The 13634-nt window shown below is 42.9% G+C and overlaps 1 protein-coding gene across 1 annotated transcript; it reads right to left on the bottom strand.

Moving 5' to 3' along the window:
- Positions 1-4488: 4488 nt before the first annotated feature.
- On the bottom strand, positions 4489-7623 carry LOC117351405 (toll-like receptor 7). The gene has a single exon (XM_033926634.1). The coding sequence runs from the start codon at positions 7621-7623 to the stop codon at positions 4489-4491; it is 3135 nt and encodes a 1044-aa protein (XP_033782525.1).
- Positions 7624-13634: the final 6011 nt, after the last annotated feature.

Raw genomic sequence — 13634 nt, 5'->3', positions numbered from 1 at the left:
CTCTTCTGGGTATGGCGGTATACCAAAATAAAGTTATTATTATTATTATTTTGTGTTATCCTTAGATGTCTTCTTTTCTAAAAATTATTGTATTTTACTGAAGGAATGCAGTTCTGAACCAGGGCAAGGTCAGCAAACAGGCAAGGTCAGCACACTGATCTAAGGCCCTGTGTAAGGATCTGAGGCCCTATGAAAGAAGTATGAATCCTTTCTCATTCCCTCTCCCCTCCTGCCACGTAGACATTCTAAACAATGTTAGCACCTTGTGACAGAATGCTGAGGCATTCCCCCCTCCCTTTTTGTCACAAGACTCTTGTCACATATTTACCCTTATCTTGTTTAAGTATTCCTTATATGGGCAACAATCAGACTGCCTACGTGCAAAAGCAGGCCTCTGTCACGCGCTGAGCTCAAGGAGCATGCATTATAACCTTTGGACTGTCACATGCTATAGTAAGATTTTAGACATATTAGAAGTGTACACAAAGGAATCACTTTATTGTAACTGTTATGATGTATTCAGATGTCACGTGAGATACTAACTTTGAGAATCACATTAGATATGTAAACAATGAGTTCCCTTGTTATAATCCACACTGTAAATGCATGATGAAATTGTAACCTTGCAAAGCATTAGCTAAGATGCTCAATAAAAGGGTGAGAGACCATCCATTAGTGTCGCCTCATCCCAATCTGAGCCTACATTTTACCCTCTATCCTCCTGTTTTCTGTTTGTCAGTAGGTCTTGTTTTGTGTTTTGGTTCTTGTTACTTATTTTAATTTTGATCCCCTCAATTTAATTGTATTGTATATCGCCTAGAATGTTATCAAATTCTTAATAAACCTTGAAACCTTGAGTACCGAAACCAAAGTGCATGTATACTTATTGTAGATTGTCTCTTCCCCGCAACCCCAGCTATACAAATAAGTGCAAAGTATATAATTTAATTTAACAGGTTTATATTCCACTTTAACTGAAAGTTCTTTTTTTTTTTTAAGTTCAATAATTTTTATTAAGTATTTTAAAGAATACAAGAATCATTTAAAGTACATAGAAACAAAATAAAGCTTTCTGTATATAAAATATATAAATCTATGTTTAACTGTATAGGAGCAAAGGCTCCAGTTATTAAAAATGTATGTAAGGGATATATAAGATAAAGATGAGAGAGAGCAGTAAAGAAAAAGGAAAGAAGAATGAAAGAGAGAAGAGAGGAGAAGAAAAGGATAACAGGAGTGTCTAAGAAGATGAGCGTACATAGGAGTCTAAGAATGACCATGGAGATTTGTTGTATTTCAAGTTCATGCAGGTTCGGAATGTAACTCTCTTCTCATATGCATAGGATTCAAATCTATGATACATACTCAGAGAGTTCCACCAAAAGGTATAATCTAATAGCGAGGGTGATTTCCAATTTTTAAGAATGTGCATGAGAGCAGTCACCAACATGGTATCAATGAGTTTAGGTGGACAATTTGATTGTGTGAAACATGGGTGTTGAGAGCGAAGGATTACAATGTCTAAAGAGATTTCTTCTGAGCAGTTAGTAATAGATTGTATGGTGTTCCAGACATAGGTCCAAAAAGAGCGGACTAGAGTACAATGAAATAACATATGATCAAGAGTTCCTTCCTCTTTCAAGCAGTTCCAGCAAACAGAGTCTTGCTTTAAGTTAGCTTTCCACATGCGAAGTGGGGTCCATATTGCCTGCCACATAAGAAAGTACATTGATTGTGATACTCTAGAAGATAAAAGCGGGCGATTTGTCGATGACCAGAAAAGCTCCCAATCAATGTCAGAAAGCGGAGTGGTAAGTATAGCGTCCCAGTGCTTCATAGAGTGAGGTGAAAAAGTGAAGGAGTGATCTCTTAAAATATTGTAGAAGGATGATATCGCCTTGCCTTTTAATAGAGACAGAGAAGACCAGTTGTAAATAGTATTTTTGGAAGTCATATAGTCAAATCGTATATGCAAAGAAGGCAACACTCCAGTGAGAGAACGCCATTGTGAATAAGTAGAAGGAGGCAGCGAGTATGTAGAGCACAGTATATCGAATGGAACTAACGAGTTGAGGGTAGACAATTGATGGACAAACCATATACCTGCCCGCTGCCACCTTTTCCATGATAGAGATTTGTCGTGATTTTGAATTTTGGGATTGTTCCAAAGGGACATGAGTGGACTAACATTAACTGAGATTTCAGTCAATGTATCTATAAGATAAAGAGCATGCTGCGTTGCACCCAATAAAGAGTATCTCTTTAAGTGCCTTGGTATTGACACAGTTAGTAAGCATGAGATGTGTAAAGGCGTACATAAAAAACATTCCATTTCAAACCAGGCAGGAAGATCTTGAGTGGGAAGATCTTGAGTGGAGGAGTTAGTGAGCCAGTAAGCTCCATATTTGGCTAATGAAGCAATATAATAGTGATAGAAATCAGGAATTAACTGAAAGTTCTAAGCGGAGTACAAAATGTAGATTACTACAGCCACAATTAATGGATATTCCAAAGATAAATTCATACGTCAAAGGTCACTAAATTCCATCGTCAAACAGTGTTAAAGATAGCTAATCTTAAAGAAAAAGAGGAGAATCACATACGCATTGCTTACAATTGGTCTGGGTCAGACCAATGGTCCATCTCTAGAGAATGGCAGGATGACATAATTCATCACCGTTCCTGTCCCTGTGGGAAATCATCCCAATGTCATTCTTTAAGGAGAGAGGGAAGAATCAGAGTCTAAATGGGCAAAACTACTGACCATCAAGCCTTGCATTAAAGAATGCTGGTGTAGAAGGACTGAGGTTGAGATAGACACTAGAGAATGACAGTCTATGGTATCCAGAGCAGATATTGTGATGTTATAATGCCTCATTCCACCAGCCAGCACGGTTTCAGCAAAGGAAGATCTTGCTTGACGAACTTTCTGCACTTCTTCAATGGAGTAAACAGGCAGATAGACAAGGGTGACCCGGTCAACATTGTATATCTGGATTTTCAGAAGGCGTTCGACAAGGTCCCGCATAAACGACTACTTCGAAAAATTGCGAGCCATGGATTCGAGGGTGAAATACTCACGTGGATTAAAAACTGGTTGGTGGATAGGAAACAGGGAGTGGGGGTAAATGATCAATATTCAGACTGAAAAAGCATCACGAGTGGAGTGACACAGGGTTCAGTGCTTGGACCCGTGCTTTTCAACATATTTATAAACGACCTGGACATTGGTACGATGAGCGAGGTGATTAATTTTACAGACAATACGAAATTATTCAAAATACTGAAGACATAGAAGGATTGTGAAGACTTGCAACGTGACATAAACACGCTCGAGAAATGGGCCACGACCTGGCAAATGAGGTTTAATGTAGATAAGTGTAAGATGATGCATGTCAGTAACAAAAATCGTATACACAAATACAGGATGTCCGGTGTAGTACTCAGAGAGACCCCCCAGGAAAGAGACTTGGGAGTACTGGTCGACCAGTAAATGAAGCCGTCTGCACAATGTGTGACGGCGGCAAAAAGGGCAAACAGAATGCTAGGAATGATTAAGAAGGGGATCACGAACAGATCAGAGAAATTTATCATGCCGCTGTACTGGGCCATGGTACGCCCCCACCTGGAATACTGCGTCCAGCACTGGTTGCCGTACCTGAAGAAGGACACAGTACTACTCGAAAGGGTCCAGAGAAGAGCGACTAAAATGGTTAAGGGGCTGGAGGAGTTGTTGTACAGTGAGAGATTAGAGAAACTGGGCCTCTTCTCCCTTGAAAAGAGGAGACTGAGAGGGGACATGATTGAAACATTCAAGATAATGAAGGGAATAGACTTAGCAGATAAAGACAGGTTGTTCACCCTCTCCAAGGTAGAGAGAACGAGAGGGCACTCTAAAGTTAAACGGGGATAGATTCCGTACAAACGTAAGGAAGTTCTTCTTCACCCAGAGAGTAGTGGGAAAACTGGAACGCTCTTCCAGAGGCTGTTATAGGGGAAAACACCCTCTAGGGATTCAAGACAAAGTTAGACAAGTTCCTTCTGAACCAGAATGTACACAGGTAAGGCTAGACTCAGGGCACTGGTCTTTGACCTAATGATCGCCATGGGAGTGGACTGTTGGGCATGATTGGCCACTGGTCTGACCCAGCAGCGGCAATTCTTATGTTCTTAATAAGAGCCAAGGTTATCAATGATGTCACAATGGCTTCATTACCTTATACTTGGCTCACATAAGAATCAGAGTATGAATGGGCTCAGCCATTGACCCTCAAGCCTTGCATTGAAGAATGCTGGTGTAGAAGGACTGAGGTTGAGATAGACGCTAGAAAATGAGACGGGATAGTTTCCTGCGGTTATCTGTGGGGATGGGAACGGTGACGAATTCTGTCACTGTGTCATTCTCGAATTTTCTAGCCCAGTAGCCAATCCAGGTCACTAGTACCTGGGAAAACCTCAAAACCTAGCAACATTCCCTAGCATGAATGGTTACTGACTGTCAATGCACTTTTTGAGATGAGAATTATAGTATTTCAGGCTATTTTGAGAAAGCAGCTTGTGCATGCTGTACCAGAAGAAAGGCTGAGCTTTCGGGTTAGTGGGCCAGTAAAGTACTGATCTCTGACATAGTCTCTTCCGTGAAAGTATGTATTGTGACATCTTCATTCTTTTATCCAAAATCACCAGAATAACTACGTCTACCTTCTCATCCAGTAGTCTCTGCTGTGTCAAGAAAAACACATGTCTCAGAAGACCACAAGCAAATCCATCCCTAGTGAGGATCAAGATGGTCTTTTTGCTCTTGTATATTGCTTCATAAAGATTCTCAATCTTTGATTTGCCAACAGTCCAGTCCCGTTCTTCTAAACAGAGCTTAACATGTTGCCGTCCTTTTTCCTCAAGATGGACCACAAGCTCATTATAGACCCAATCACTGACGGCGTTGTCCTGGGTATCAAAAGCAATGTATGCATCATATTTATCACTATAGACAGTTGGGAGTGTAGAATAGTCTTTTCTGATTGTTGCATGTAAAAAATGAGTAGTGTACCAGATATCCCAACCAAACAACTTCTTCAGGATTGGAAGGAGTGTGGCAAAGGTCACCATCAGTGCTGTGCAAATGAATGCCAGGTGGCCATTAATATCCTGGCAAGAATGAAAATCTGTGAAGAGAAGAAGTTGTCCATGTTTGGATTCTGGTATGTCACATATCATATTAGTAGAAAGGCGGTTTACATAGATTGGGGTAGTCTTTAAAAAACGTAAGAACCAGTATGCATCACAGGTACACTGTAGTGGATTGTCACTCACATCTAATATTTTTAGGCTCTGCAAAAATATGTCAGAAAAGCTGCTTTCATCTATCAGCCTTATTTGATTGTGGCTTAAAATCAGATGTTTCAGCGATCTGAAATGGGAAAAAAAAGCTTTGTTTAGAGAGCTGATTTTATTGTATGCCAAATTGAGAAATGTTAAGTTTGTACCACAAAAGACGTGAGTTTGGGGTAAATGTTCTAAGACATTTGAACTCAGGTCTAGCACTTGTAATTCTGTTAAAGTGATCAATTTCTCCCAATGGAAGAAATGCAGCTGGTTATTGTTAATGTACCATTTTTCCAAATGCATTGGCAAAGTTTCAAAGACAGCAATTGGTATGAAGCTGATCTGATTATAAGAAATATCCAAGAATGTAATATTTGGAAGGTTTGTGAAAATGTTTACATAAGTGTCTCTTCCACTCTGCCATAAAATGTCCAGTCTGTTACCCCTGAAGATCAAAATCTTAAGTGACTGGCTATTTAGCTCTTTTGATATCCTCATACCTATATTGTTATAGGACAAGCTCAGAACTTTCAAGGATTTCATACTTTTAAGGAACTCAAAGTTATGTCCGATGCCCTTTATCATAAAGTGGTATGCATTATTATTTAGATATAACACCTCCAATTTGAGGATCTCACTGAAAGCATCTTTTTCGTACAGATCAAACCTGTTATAGGACAAATCTAAGAGTTTCAGGGACGTCATATGTGAAAACTGAGTTCCATTCAAACGCTGATTGATGTAATTGTAACTTATATTTAAGCATTCAATATGCTCTAATCCTTGGAAGTCTTTTGGTTCAATGCTCTGAATGTTATTGAATGATAAATCAAGTGTCTTATTATACTTTTGGCAAGAAGGAAAGTTGAAATTAATGCCGCCAACATAATTATCAGAACCTCTTGCTTTCTCCCTGTAATGGAGATGTCCATCTAACACTGGATCTTCAGAAAGACTCCGTGAAAAGATTTGTCTGTTAACTTGGGATCTCCTACAGTGCTGGGGGAATGTTAAGCTGTTTTCAGACAAGTCAACATACTTGAGTCCTTGATGGCTTGAAAAAACAGTCAGGTTAACTTGTTTAATAAAATTTGTTCGAAAGGTGATTATTTCCAAGTTGGGAAGTCTTAGAAGAGGCTCAATTCCCTTTTCATCCAGATTTCTGAAGAAATATCCATTGATACATATCTTTTTTAGAGCTTGCATTATGGATATATTTGGTGAAATGGTCAGTCTTTCGACAGTAATAAAAGGCTGGTAATTATATTGCAGATTAAGTTCCTCCACCTTGGTGAGCTTGGAGAAAAAGGTTCCATTCTCAATGACAAAGAACAGAAAGTTGTCAGAGAGATCCAGATATCTTAAACTGGTTAAGTTGCTAAAGAAACTGTCTTTCAAATCGTATAAAGAATTTCCCCGGAGGCTCAAGTGTGTTAGATTTTCAAGGGGATCAAAGGCATTTGGGTTCAACTGTAGTGAGGAGTTGTTCTGACAGGGAAAGCAGGGCTGGGCTGCATGGTCACACCGCTGACAATTCCATTGTAAGTCTAGAAATTTTAGATATTTGAGATTAGAAAAGTCTCCTCTCTTTATCTCCGAGATCTTATTTTCTGCCAAGTCCAGGCTCTCCAGAGATGATGGAAGGCAGCAAGGTACTGCAGTGAGATTGTTGAATTTTAATGAGAGGAGTTTCAAGGACTGTGTGCCTTTGAACACATCCTCCATGAGTCTAAGTGACGAGTTACATGGGTTACGATAATAGCAGTTCATACCAAGATATAAACTCTTTAGAAAAGTGAGCCCTGATAGGTTCTGATTTCCTATCACAAGAATATTATTCAGTTCCAAATTGAGCTCCCATAGACTAGAAGGTAGTAGAGGGATGGTTTTCAAGCTATTGGCTGCCAGGCTCAGATACGTCAAATGTTGAAGTTTAACAAAAGCACCTTGGTCAATCGCTAAGTTACAGGGCTCTTTGTCTGTCCGTAGTTTGCCAGGTGCACAGTTCCAACTTATATTCAAGAGAAGTAGGTTTGGAACCCCAGAAAAAGAGTCATTTGCTATATTTACAAGGTTGTTCTTGACTAGGTACAGATGTGTAACATTCACAAACTGTATAACAGGGATGTAAGTAAAGTTTCGCTGGCTACAGTCTACCTTAGTGGAATTTTGGGTGTCCTCACAAGGTATGAACCGAGGAAACAGGGCATAGACCATCAGCAGACTGCTGAACATCTGAAGAGCTAGTCCTAGAGGTGTAGAGTATATTAGGAGTATCTGAAAACACAAGAACATCATATTAGCACTAATGAAAACAAAATCCTATTCAGTCTTATTGCTACATAACAAAATCTAAAGAAGTTGCTTTTATGTTGGGAATCTTATCAGTTTCATAAAGCACATTCCCTGATAAAACATCTGCTGATGCAACAATACTATGAAGGCAGAAGGACATAACAGAATCAAATGAGTACACTGCTCCACTTTTGTAAGATAGTTTTCAGCACAGATCAAGTCAGGTCACCAAGGAATGCCTGATGAGATCAGCATAGCTGGAAATCACCACATTTTGTGTATTTGCGTAAATAAATAAAAAGGGAGTAAGCATGCAAAGTATGACTCGTTATTCTTTATCTACCGCTCTGTGAAGGATGAGGTCCAGGACCTGGATGTCTGATGTCAGCCATTTGTCTGGTCCACTAGCCATTACCATGCCCAGACATCCCTTTCAGTTACAGAGATTATGAAACACAGCACTGGTCCAGTAGTTCACAGGAGGAGGGTGAAAATGTGGGAGCAGAAGGAAGGTTGTCAACCTGAAGGGGGGAAGGAAGAAAGAGCACCCTGGAGATGCAGGGAAGGAAAGGTGAAGGGAGTAGCATATATGTTCACCGAGCATGTTGTAGGGAAGGTTTTTGTTACAAAACCAAAGATACATGCCATGGATATGCCACGTACTGTATGTACTGTACATAGGACTCCCAGAAGATATCACCGAGAGGCTGAGCATATAAGCATGCAATGACCACTGCCATTCCCCAGAGTCTACTGTGGACGCAGCAAGATTACAGAAAGAACTTTTGTAAGTCAATCTCTTCCCTTCCCCCCTCCCCCCACCCAATGCAGATTGAGCACTTGAAGAAGACAGAAGCATCTCATGGCAATGTACTGCCTGAGGTGAGAGATGAGCTGCCACCCCACCTCTCAGCTGGTGCTCCCCCTGAGCATCCAAAATGGGGGTGGGAAAAGGACTGCCCCAACTATTAGGCTTTCCGCTTTCACCCTTCTCCCCCTCAATCAGCATTTTTCCCATTCCACTTCCCCCCCCCTCGCATTTACCTTCAATTTGTCATATAGGTTGCCGGGCGGTGGTAGCTATTGACAGAGCTACCCTGCTTCCGGTCACGGCATCTTCTCTCCACTGTGGCCTGCCCTAGTGGAAACAGGAAGTTGTCAGAGAGGGTGGGCCGCAGTGGAGAAAAGACTCTGGGACCAGCAGCATGGTAGCTCTGTAAATAGCTACCGCCATCCAGCAACTTTTATGACAAATTGAAGGTAGATGCTGGGGGAGGGATGGGAGTGGAATGGGAAAAATGACGATTTGGGGGGGGAGAAAGGTGAAAGCATTAGGTGTCAGGAAGGGGAGCAGCAGAGAGAGTCAATCAGCAGCAAAATGCCACTCTCTCAACAGTGCCACCTGAGGCCACTGCCTCAGTTGGCCTTATTATGGGGCTGCCCCTGGAAGAAGAGGGTCATTAGTGCAGCTCCCTTTTTCAAGCACTGCCATATGCTACCACAATGAGGGAACAGACACCACAGAACACATGAGCATTGCCTCAGCTATAACATGTACATCCAATGCTGTGGAAGAATGTGTATTGGGAGAGGGTGGCATTTCTCATGACTGGCGTTGCAGGTGTAATGGGGGAGGGGAGGGTTTCTCACAGCTGGCAGTTGCAGGTGTAATGTGGGAGGGTGGGGTTTCTCACGGCTGGCGTTGCAGGTGTAATGTGGGAAGGTGGGGTTTCTCACGGCTGGCAGTTGCAGGTGTAATGGGGGAGGGGAGGGTTTCTCACAGCTGGCAGTTGCAGGTGTAATGGGGAGGGTGGCATTTCTCATGGCTGGCGTTGCAGGTGTAATGTGGGAAGGTGGGGTTTCTCACGGCTGGCAGTTGCAGGTGTAATGGGGAGGGTGGGGTTTCTCATGTCTGGCGGTTGCAGGTATAATGGGGTACAAGAAGAGACTCGAGGCGATGACACTTGGCAACTAGTCACCTCGGCAAGCAAACACAGAAGGTTGTCCTCCTCTTGGTTCTCTACAAGCAAGCACAGCAACATCACATCGACACCACAGACCACCTTGAGCAACAGATTTCAGCCACTACAGGAAAGAGCCACCAATGGAACTGAGGAGGAGATATCCAGGAGACCCGGCAGACGACACCAACCCAAGAAGCAACAAATCAGCACCCCCCCCAAGAAGCGCAGAGTGGTTGTCATTGGGGACTCTATGCTACGGGGAACTGAAAGACCAGTATGCAGACCAGATCAGAGGTTTGTTGTCTACCAGGAGCCAGGATCTGTGACTACCTGCATAGGAAAAATAATCAAGTCCTAAGACCACCACCCAATGCTCCTCATCCACGTTGGGACAAACGACACGGCCAGGAACACACCGGAGAAGATAACAGAAGTCTTCAGAGCCCTCGGAGAGAAGCTGAAACAGATGGATGCACAGGTGGTCTTCTCCTCCATTCTACCAGTAAGAGACAAGGGGAGAACAAGAGAAGAACGGATCCAGTGGACTAATGAACGGCTAAGAGGATGGTGCAAAAAAAATGAACTTCGGCTTCCTGGACCACGGAGAATGCAGGGACCAGATGGCTTACACCTAACCAGAAGAGGAAAGCATGTCCTGTGCCGACGCCTGGCATACTTGCTCCGGAAGGCTTTAAACTAGGTGAGCTGGGGGAGGGGACCCACTCTCACACTAGTAGGGTAAGTAATTCCATCTTGAAACAAAAGGTAAGTAGGATAAGTAAATCCATCTTGGAACCAGAGGTAAGTAAATGCGCGTATACCAAAGGAGAAAGAAACAATACTGGAGGGGACAAAGGCACAACCGAGGAAAGCAAATTACCTCGCATCAATACAAAGGGAGACAAAGCAAGAGACAGAGACTTCACCATGGGATCGGAGGTAGCAAATCGCATAAATACTATAGGGGACATAAGATATCATGAGGGCGATAAGGACAAGATTAATGAGGACAAACTGTCTCGGTCAGAAAACGGTACACACAAGCAAACAGATTGGAAAGCCATGCATGCTAATGCCCGTAGCTTAAGCAATAAAATCCTGGAACTGGAAACAGAAATGAGAAACGCAGACCTTGATGTGGTGGCGATATCAGAGACATGGTTCTCAGAAACCCACGGATGGGACGTGGTTATACCAACATACAACTTACTCCGTCGCGACAGGGAAGGCAAATCAGGAGGAGGAGTAGCTCTATACATCAGGGAAGACATTAAGGTTACTAAAATCACAGACATCAAATATAAAGGGGAATCCCTCTGGGTAAACCTTGCCAGGGGCACTAATAAATGCCTGTATCTTGGTGTTGTATATAGGCCACCAAGGCAAGGGGACAATGTGGACGACGGACTAATCAAAGACATCGAGATTATCACACTGCATGGGGACACAGTGCTGGTGGGAGACTTCAATATGCCTGATGTGGACTGGGACAAACTTACCGCTACAAACAGTGGCAGCAAGAGGCTACTAGACTCCATGCGAGGAGCAAGCCTCAAGTAGTTGGTACTAGAACCCACCAGGGATCAAGCAATCCTTGGCCTGTTACTCACCAACGGAGACAGCATCACAGAAGTAGCGGTGGGAGAAACCATGGGCTCCAGCGACTACAACATGGTGTGGTTCCACCTGAAGAAAGGAGCCACTAGATCAAATAATCCACTAAGGTCCTTAACTTTAAAAGAACCGATTTTCAACCCTACAAGAAGCAACCAACATATATATATATAAACCGTGAGCAAGCGAAGCAGAAAAATTAAACCACAGTGGTTCTCTGAGGAGATTTCAGAACTAGTAAAACAAAAGAAAAAAGCTTTCGTGACCTACAAACAGTAACAACTACCGGAAGCAAAAGAAACCTATATGATGAAATCTAGGAAAGTTAAAACGTCAGTCAGGGAGGCCAAGCTCCGGATGGAAGAAAATATAGCTAGGCAGGTTAAAAAGGGGGATAAATCCTTTTTCCAAGTACGTCAACGACAGGAAGAAGAACACAAGCGGCATCGGGCGCATAAAAAATCCCGACGGTAACTTCACAGACTCGGATGCAGACAAAGCAGAACTGCTAAATAATTACTTCTGCTCAGTATTCACTTGTGAAGCACTGGGATCTGGACCTCAGCTACAGACAAAATGGAGCTTGGAGGATCCATTCCGGGACTTTGAATTTACCTCGAGCAGTGTCTACCAAGAACTGACAAAATTAAAGTTCAATAAAGCTTTGGGTCCAGATAATTTATACCCCAGAGTGCTTCGAGAATTGAGAGATGTCCTGGCGGAGCCGTTAGCCGAGATTTTCAATTTATCCCTTAACAAGGGAAGAGTTCCCTTGGACTGGAAAATCGCCAACGTTATTCCTCTTCACAAAAAGGGATGCAGGTCAGAGGCTGAGAGTTACAGACTGGTAAGCCTCACTTCAATAGTGTGTAAACTAATGGAGACAATAAACAAAAACAGATTAGACACGTTTCTGGACGAGGAAAAATTAAGGGACCCCTACCAACATGGTTTTACGAAGGGAAGGTCTTGTCAATCCAACCTGATAAGCTTCTTTGACTGGGTAACAAAAAAGCTGGACGGGGGGGCCCTTGACATTGTATACTTGGACTTTAGTAAAGCTTTTGATAGTGTTCCACACCGCAGGTTATTGAACAAGATGAACGCGATGGGACTAGGAGGAACGCTGACTGTATGGGTAGAAGACTGGCTTAGCGGAGGCTTCAAAGGGTGATGGTAAACGATATTCTCTGAACAACGTCAAAAGTGACCAGTGGAGTGCTGCAGGGCCCAATGCTATTTAATATCTTTGTAAGGGATCTGACTCAAGGACTTCGAGGCAAAATTGTGTTATTTGCCGACGATGTTAAACTGTGCAACGTTGTGGGCAGGGCAACAGAACCTAACAGCGCAACCGCATAAAACACTATGGAACCTACTTTTGCTAGAACAATGGTCCAGTACTTGGCAACTAAACTTTAATGCCAAAAAATGTAAGGTGATGCATCTTGACAGCGGGAATCCTTGCACTACATACGCCCTAAATAGAGAAAACTTAACAAAAACTGAAGTAGAAAGGGACTTGGGAGTAATCATCCGTGAAGACATGAAGGCTGCAAATCAGGTGGAGAAAGCCTCAGCAAAGGCTAGACAAATGCTTGGCTGCATCAGAAGAAGCTTTATCAGCCAAAATCCCAAAGTTATAATGCCATTATACAGATCTATGGTGAGACCGCACCTGGAGTACTGCGTCCAGTTTTGGAGGCCACATTACCAAAAGGATGTGAAGAGAATTGAGTCAGTTCAGAGAATGGCCACAAGGATGGTCTCAGGACTTAAAGATCTTTCATATGAAGATCGTCTGAGCAGTCTGCGCTTATACTCGCTCAAGGAGCGCAGAGAAAGGGGGAACATGATAGAAACTTTCAAGTACATAACAGGCCACATCGAGGAGGAGGAGGAAATCTTTACTCTTACGGACATCCGCTAAAATTTAGGGGAGGAAGATTTCATGGGGACTCCAGGAAATACTTCATTACCGAGAGGGTGATTGATAGATGGAATGGTCTTCCACGTCAGGTAGTCGAGGCTAGTAGCACACTCGACTTCAAGAGACGATGGGACAAACATGTGGGGTCGCTTCAGAGGTATGATAGAGGATAGTTTCTCTAGGGTGGAAGAGATCATGATTGGGCAAACTTGTTGGGCCATCGGCCCTTTTCTGCCGTCATATTCTATGTTTCTATGGCAGTTGCAGGTATAATGGGGAGGGTGGGGTTTCACGGCTGGTGGTTGCAGGTGTAATGGGGGAGGGTGGGGTTTCTCATGGCTGGTGGTTGCAGGTGTATGTGTGTGGATAGGTACAGGGCTTACCAAGGAGCCAGCTTCCCCACTGATGATTTCTCCAAGTGAACCTGGATGTAGGCATCATGGCAGATATAAGAAAGTGGGGAAACTACTTGCCTGGCAGGGGCATAGCTATCATTGAGTGAGCAG

The sequence above is a fragment of the Geotrypetes seraphini genome, chromosome 17 (genome assembly GCF_902459505.1).
Source record: "Geotrypetes seraphini chromosome 17, aGeoSer1.1, whole genome shotgun sequence".
NCBI lineage: Eukaryota > Metazoa > Chordata > Amphibia > Gymnophiona > Dermophiidae > Geotrypetes > Geotrypetes seraphini.
The sequence above is the reverse complement of the archived record's forward strand: the minus strand, read 5'-3'. Positions and strand labels throughout refer to the sequence as shown.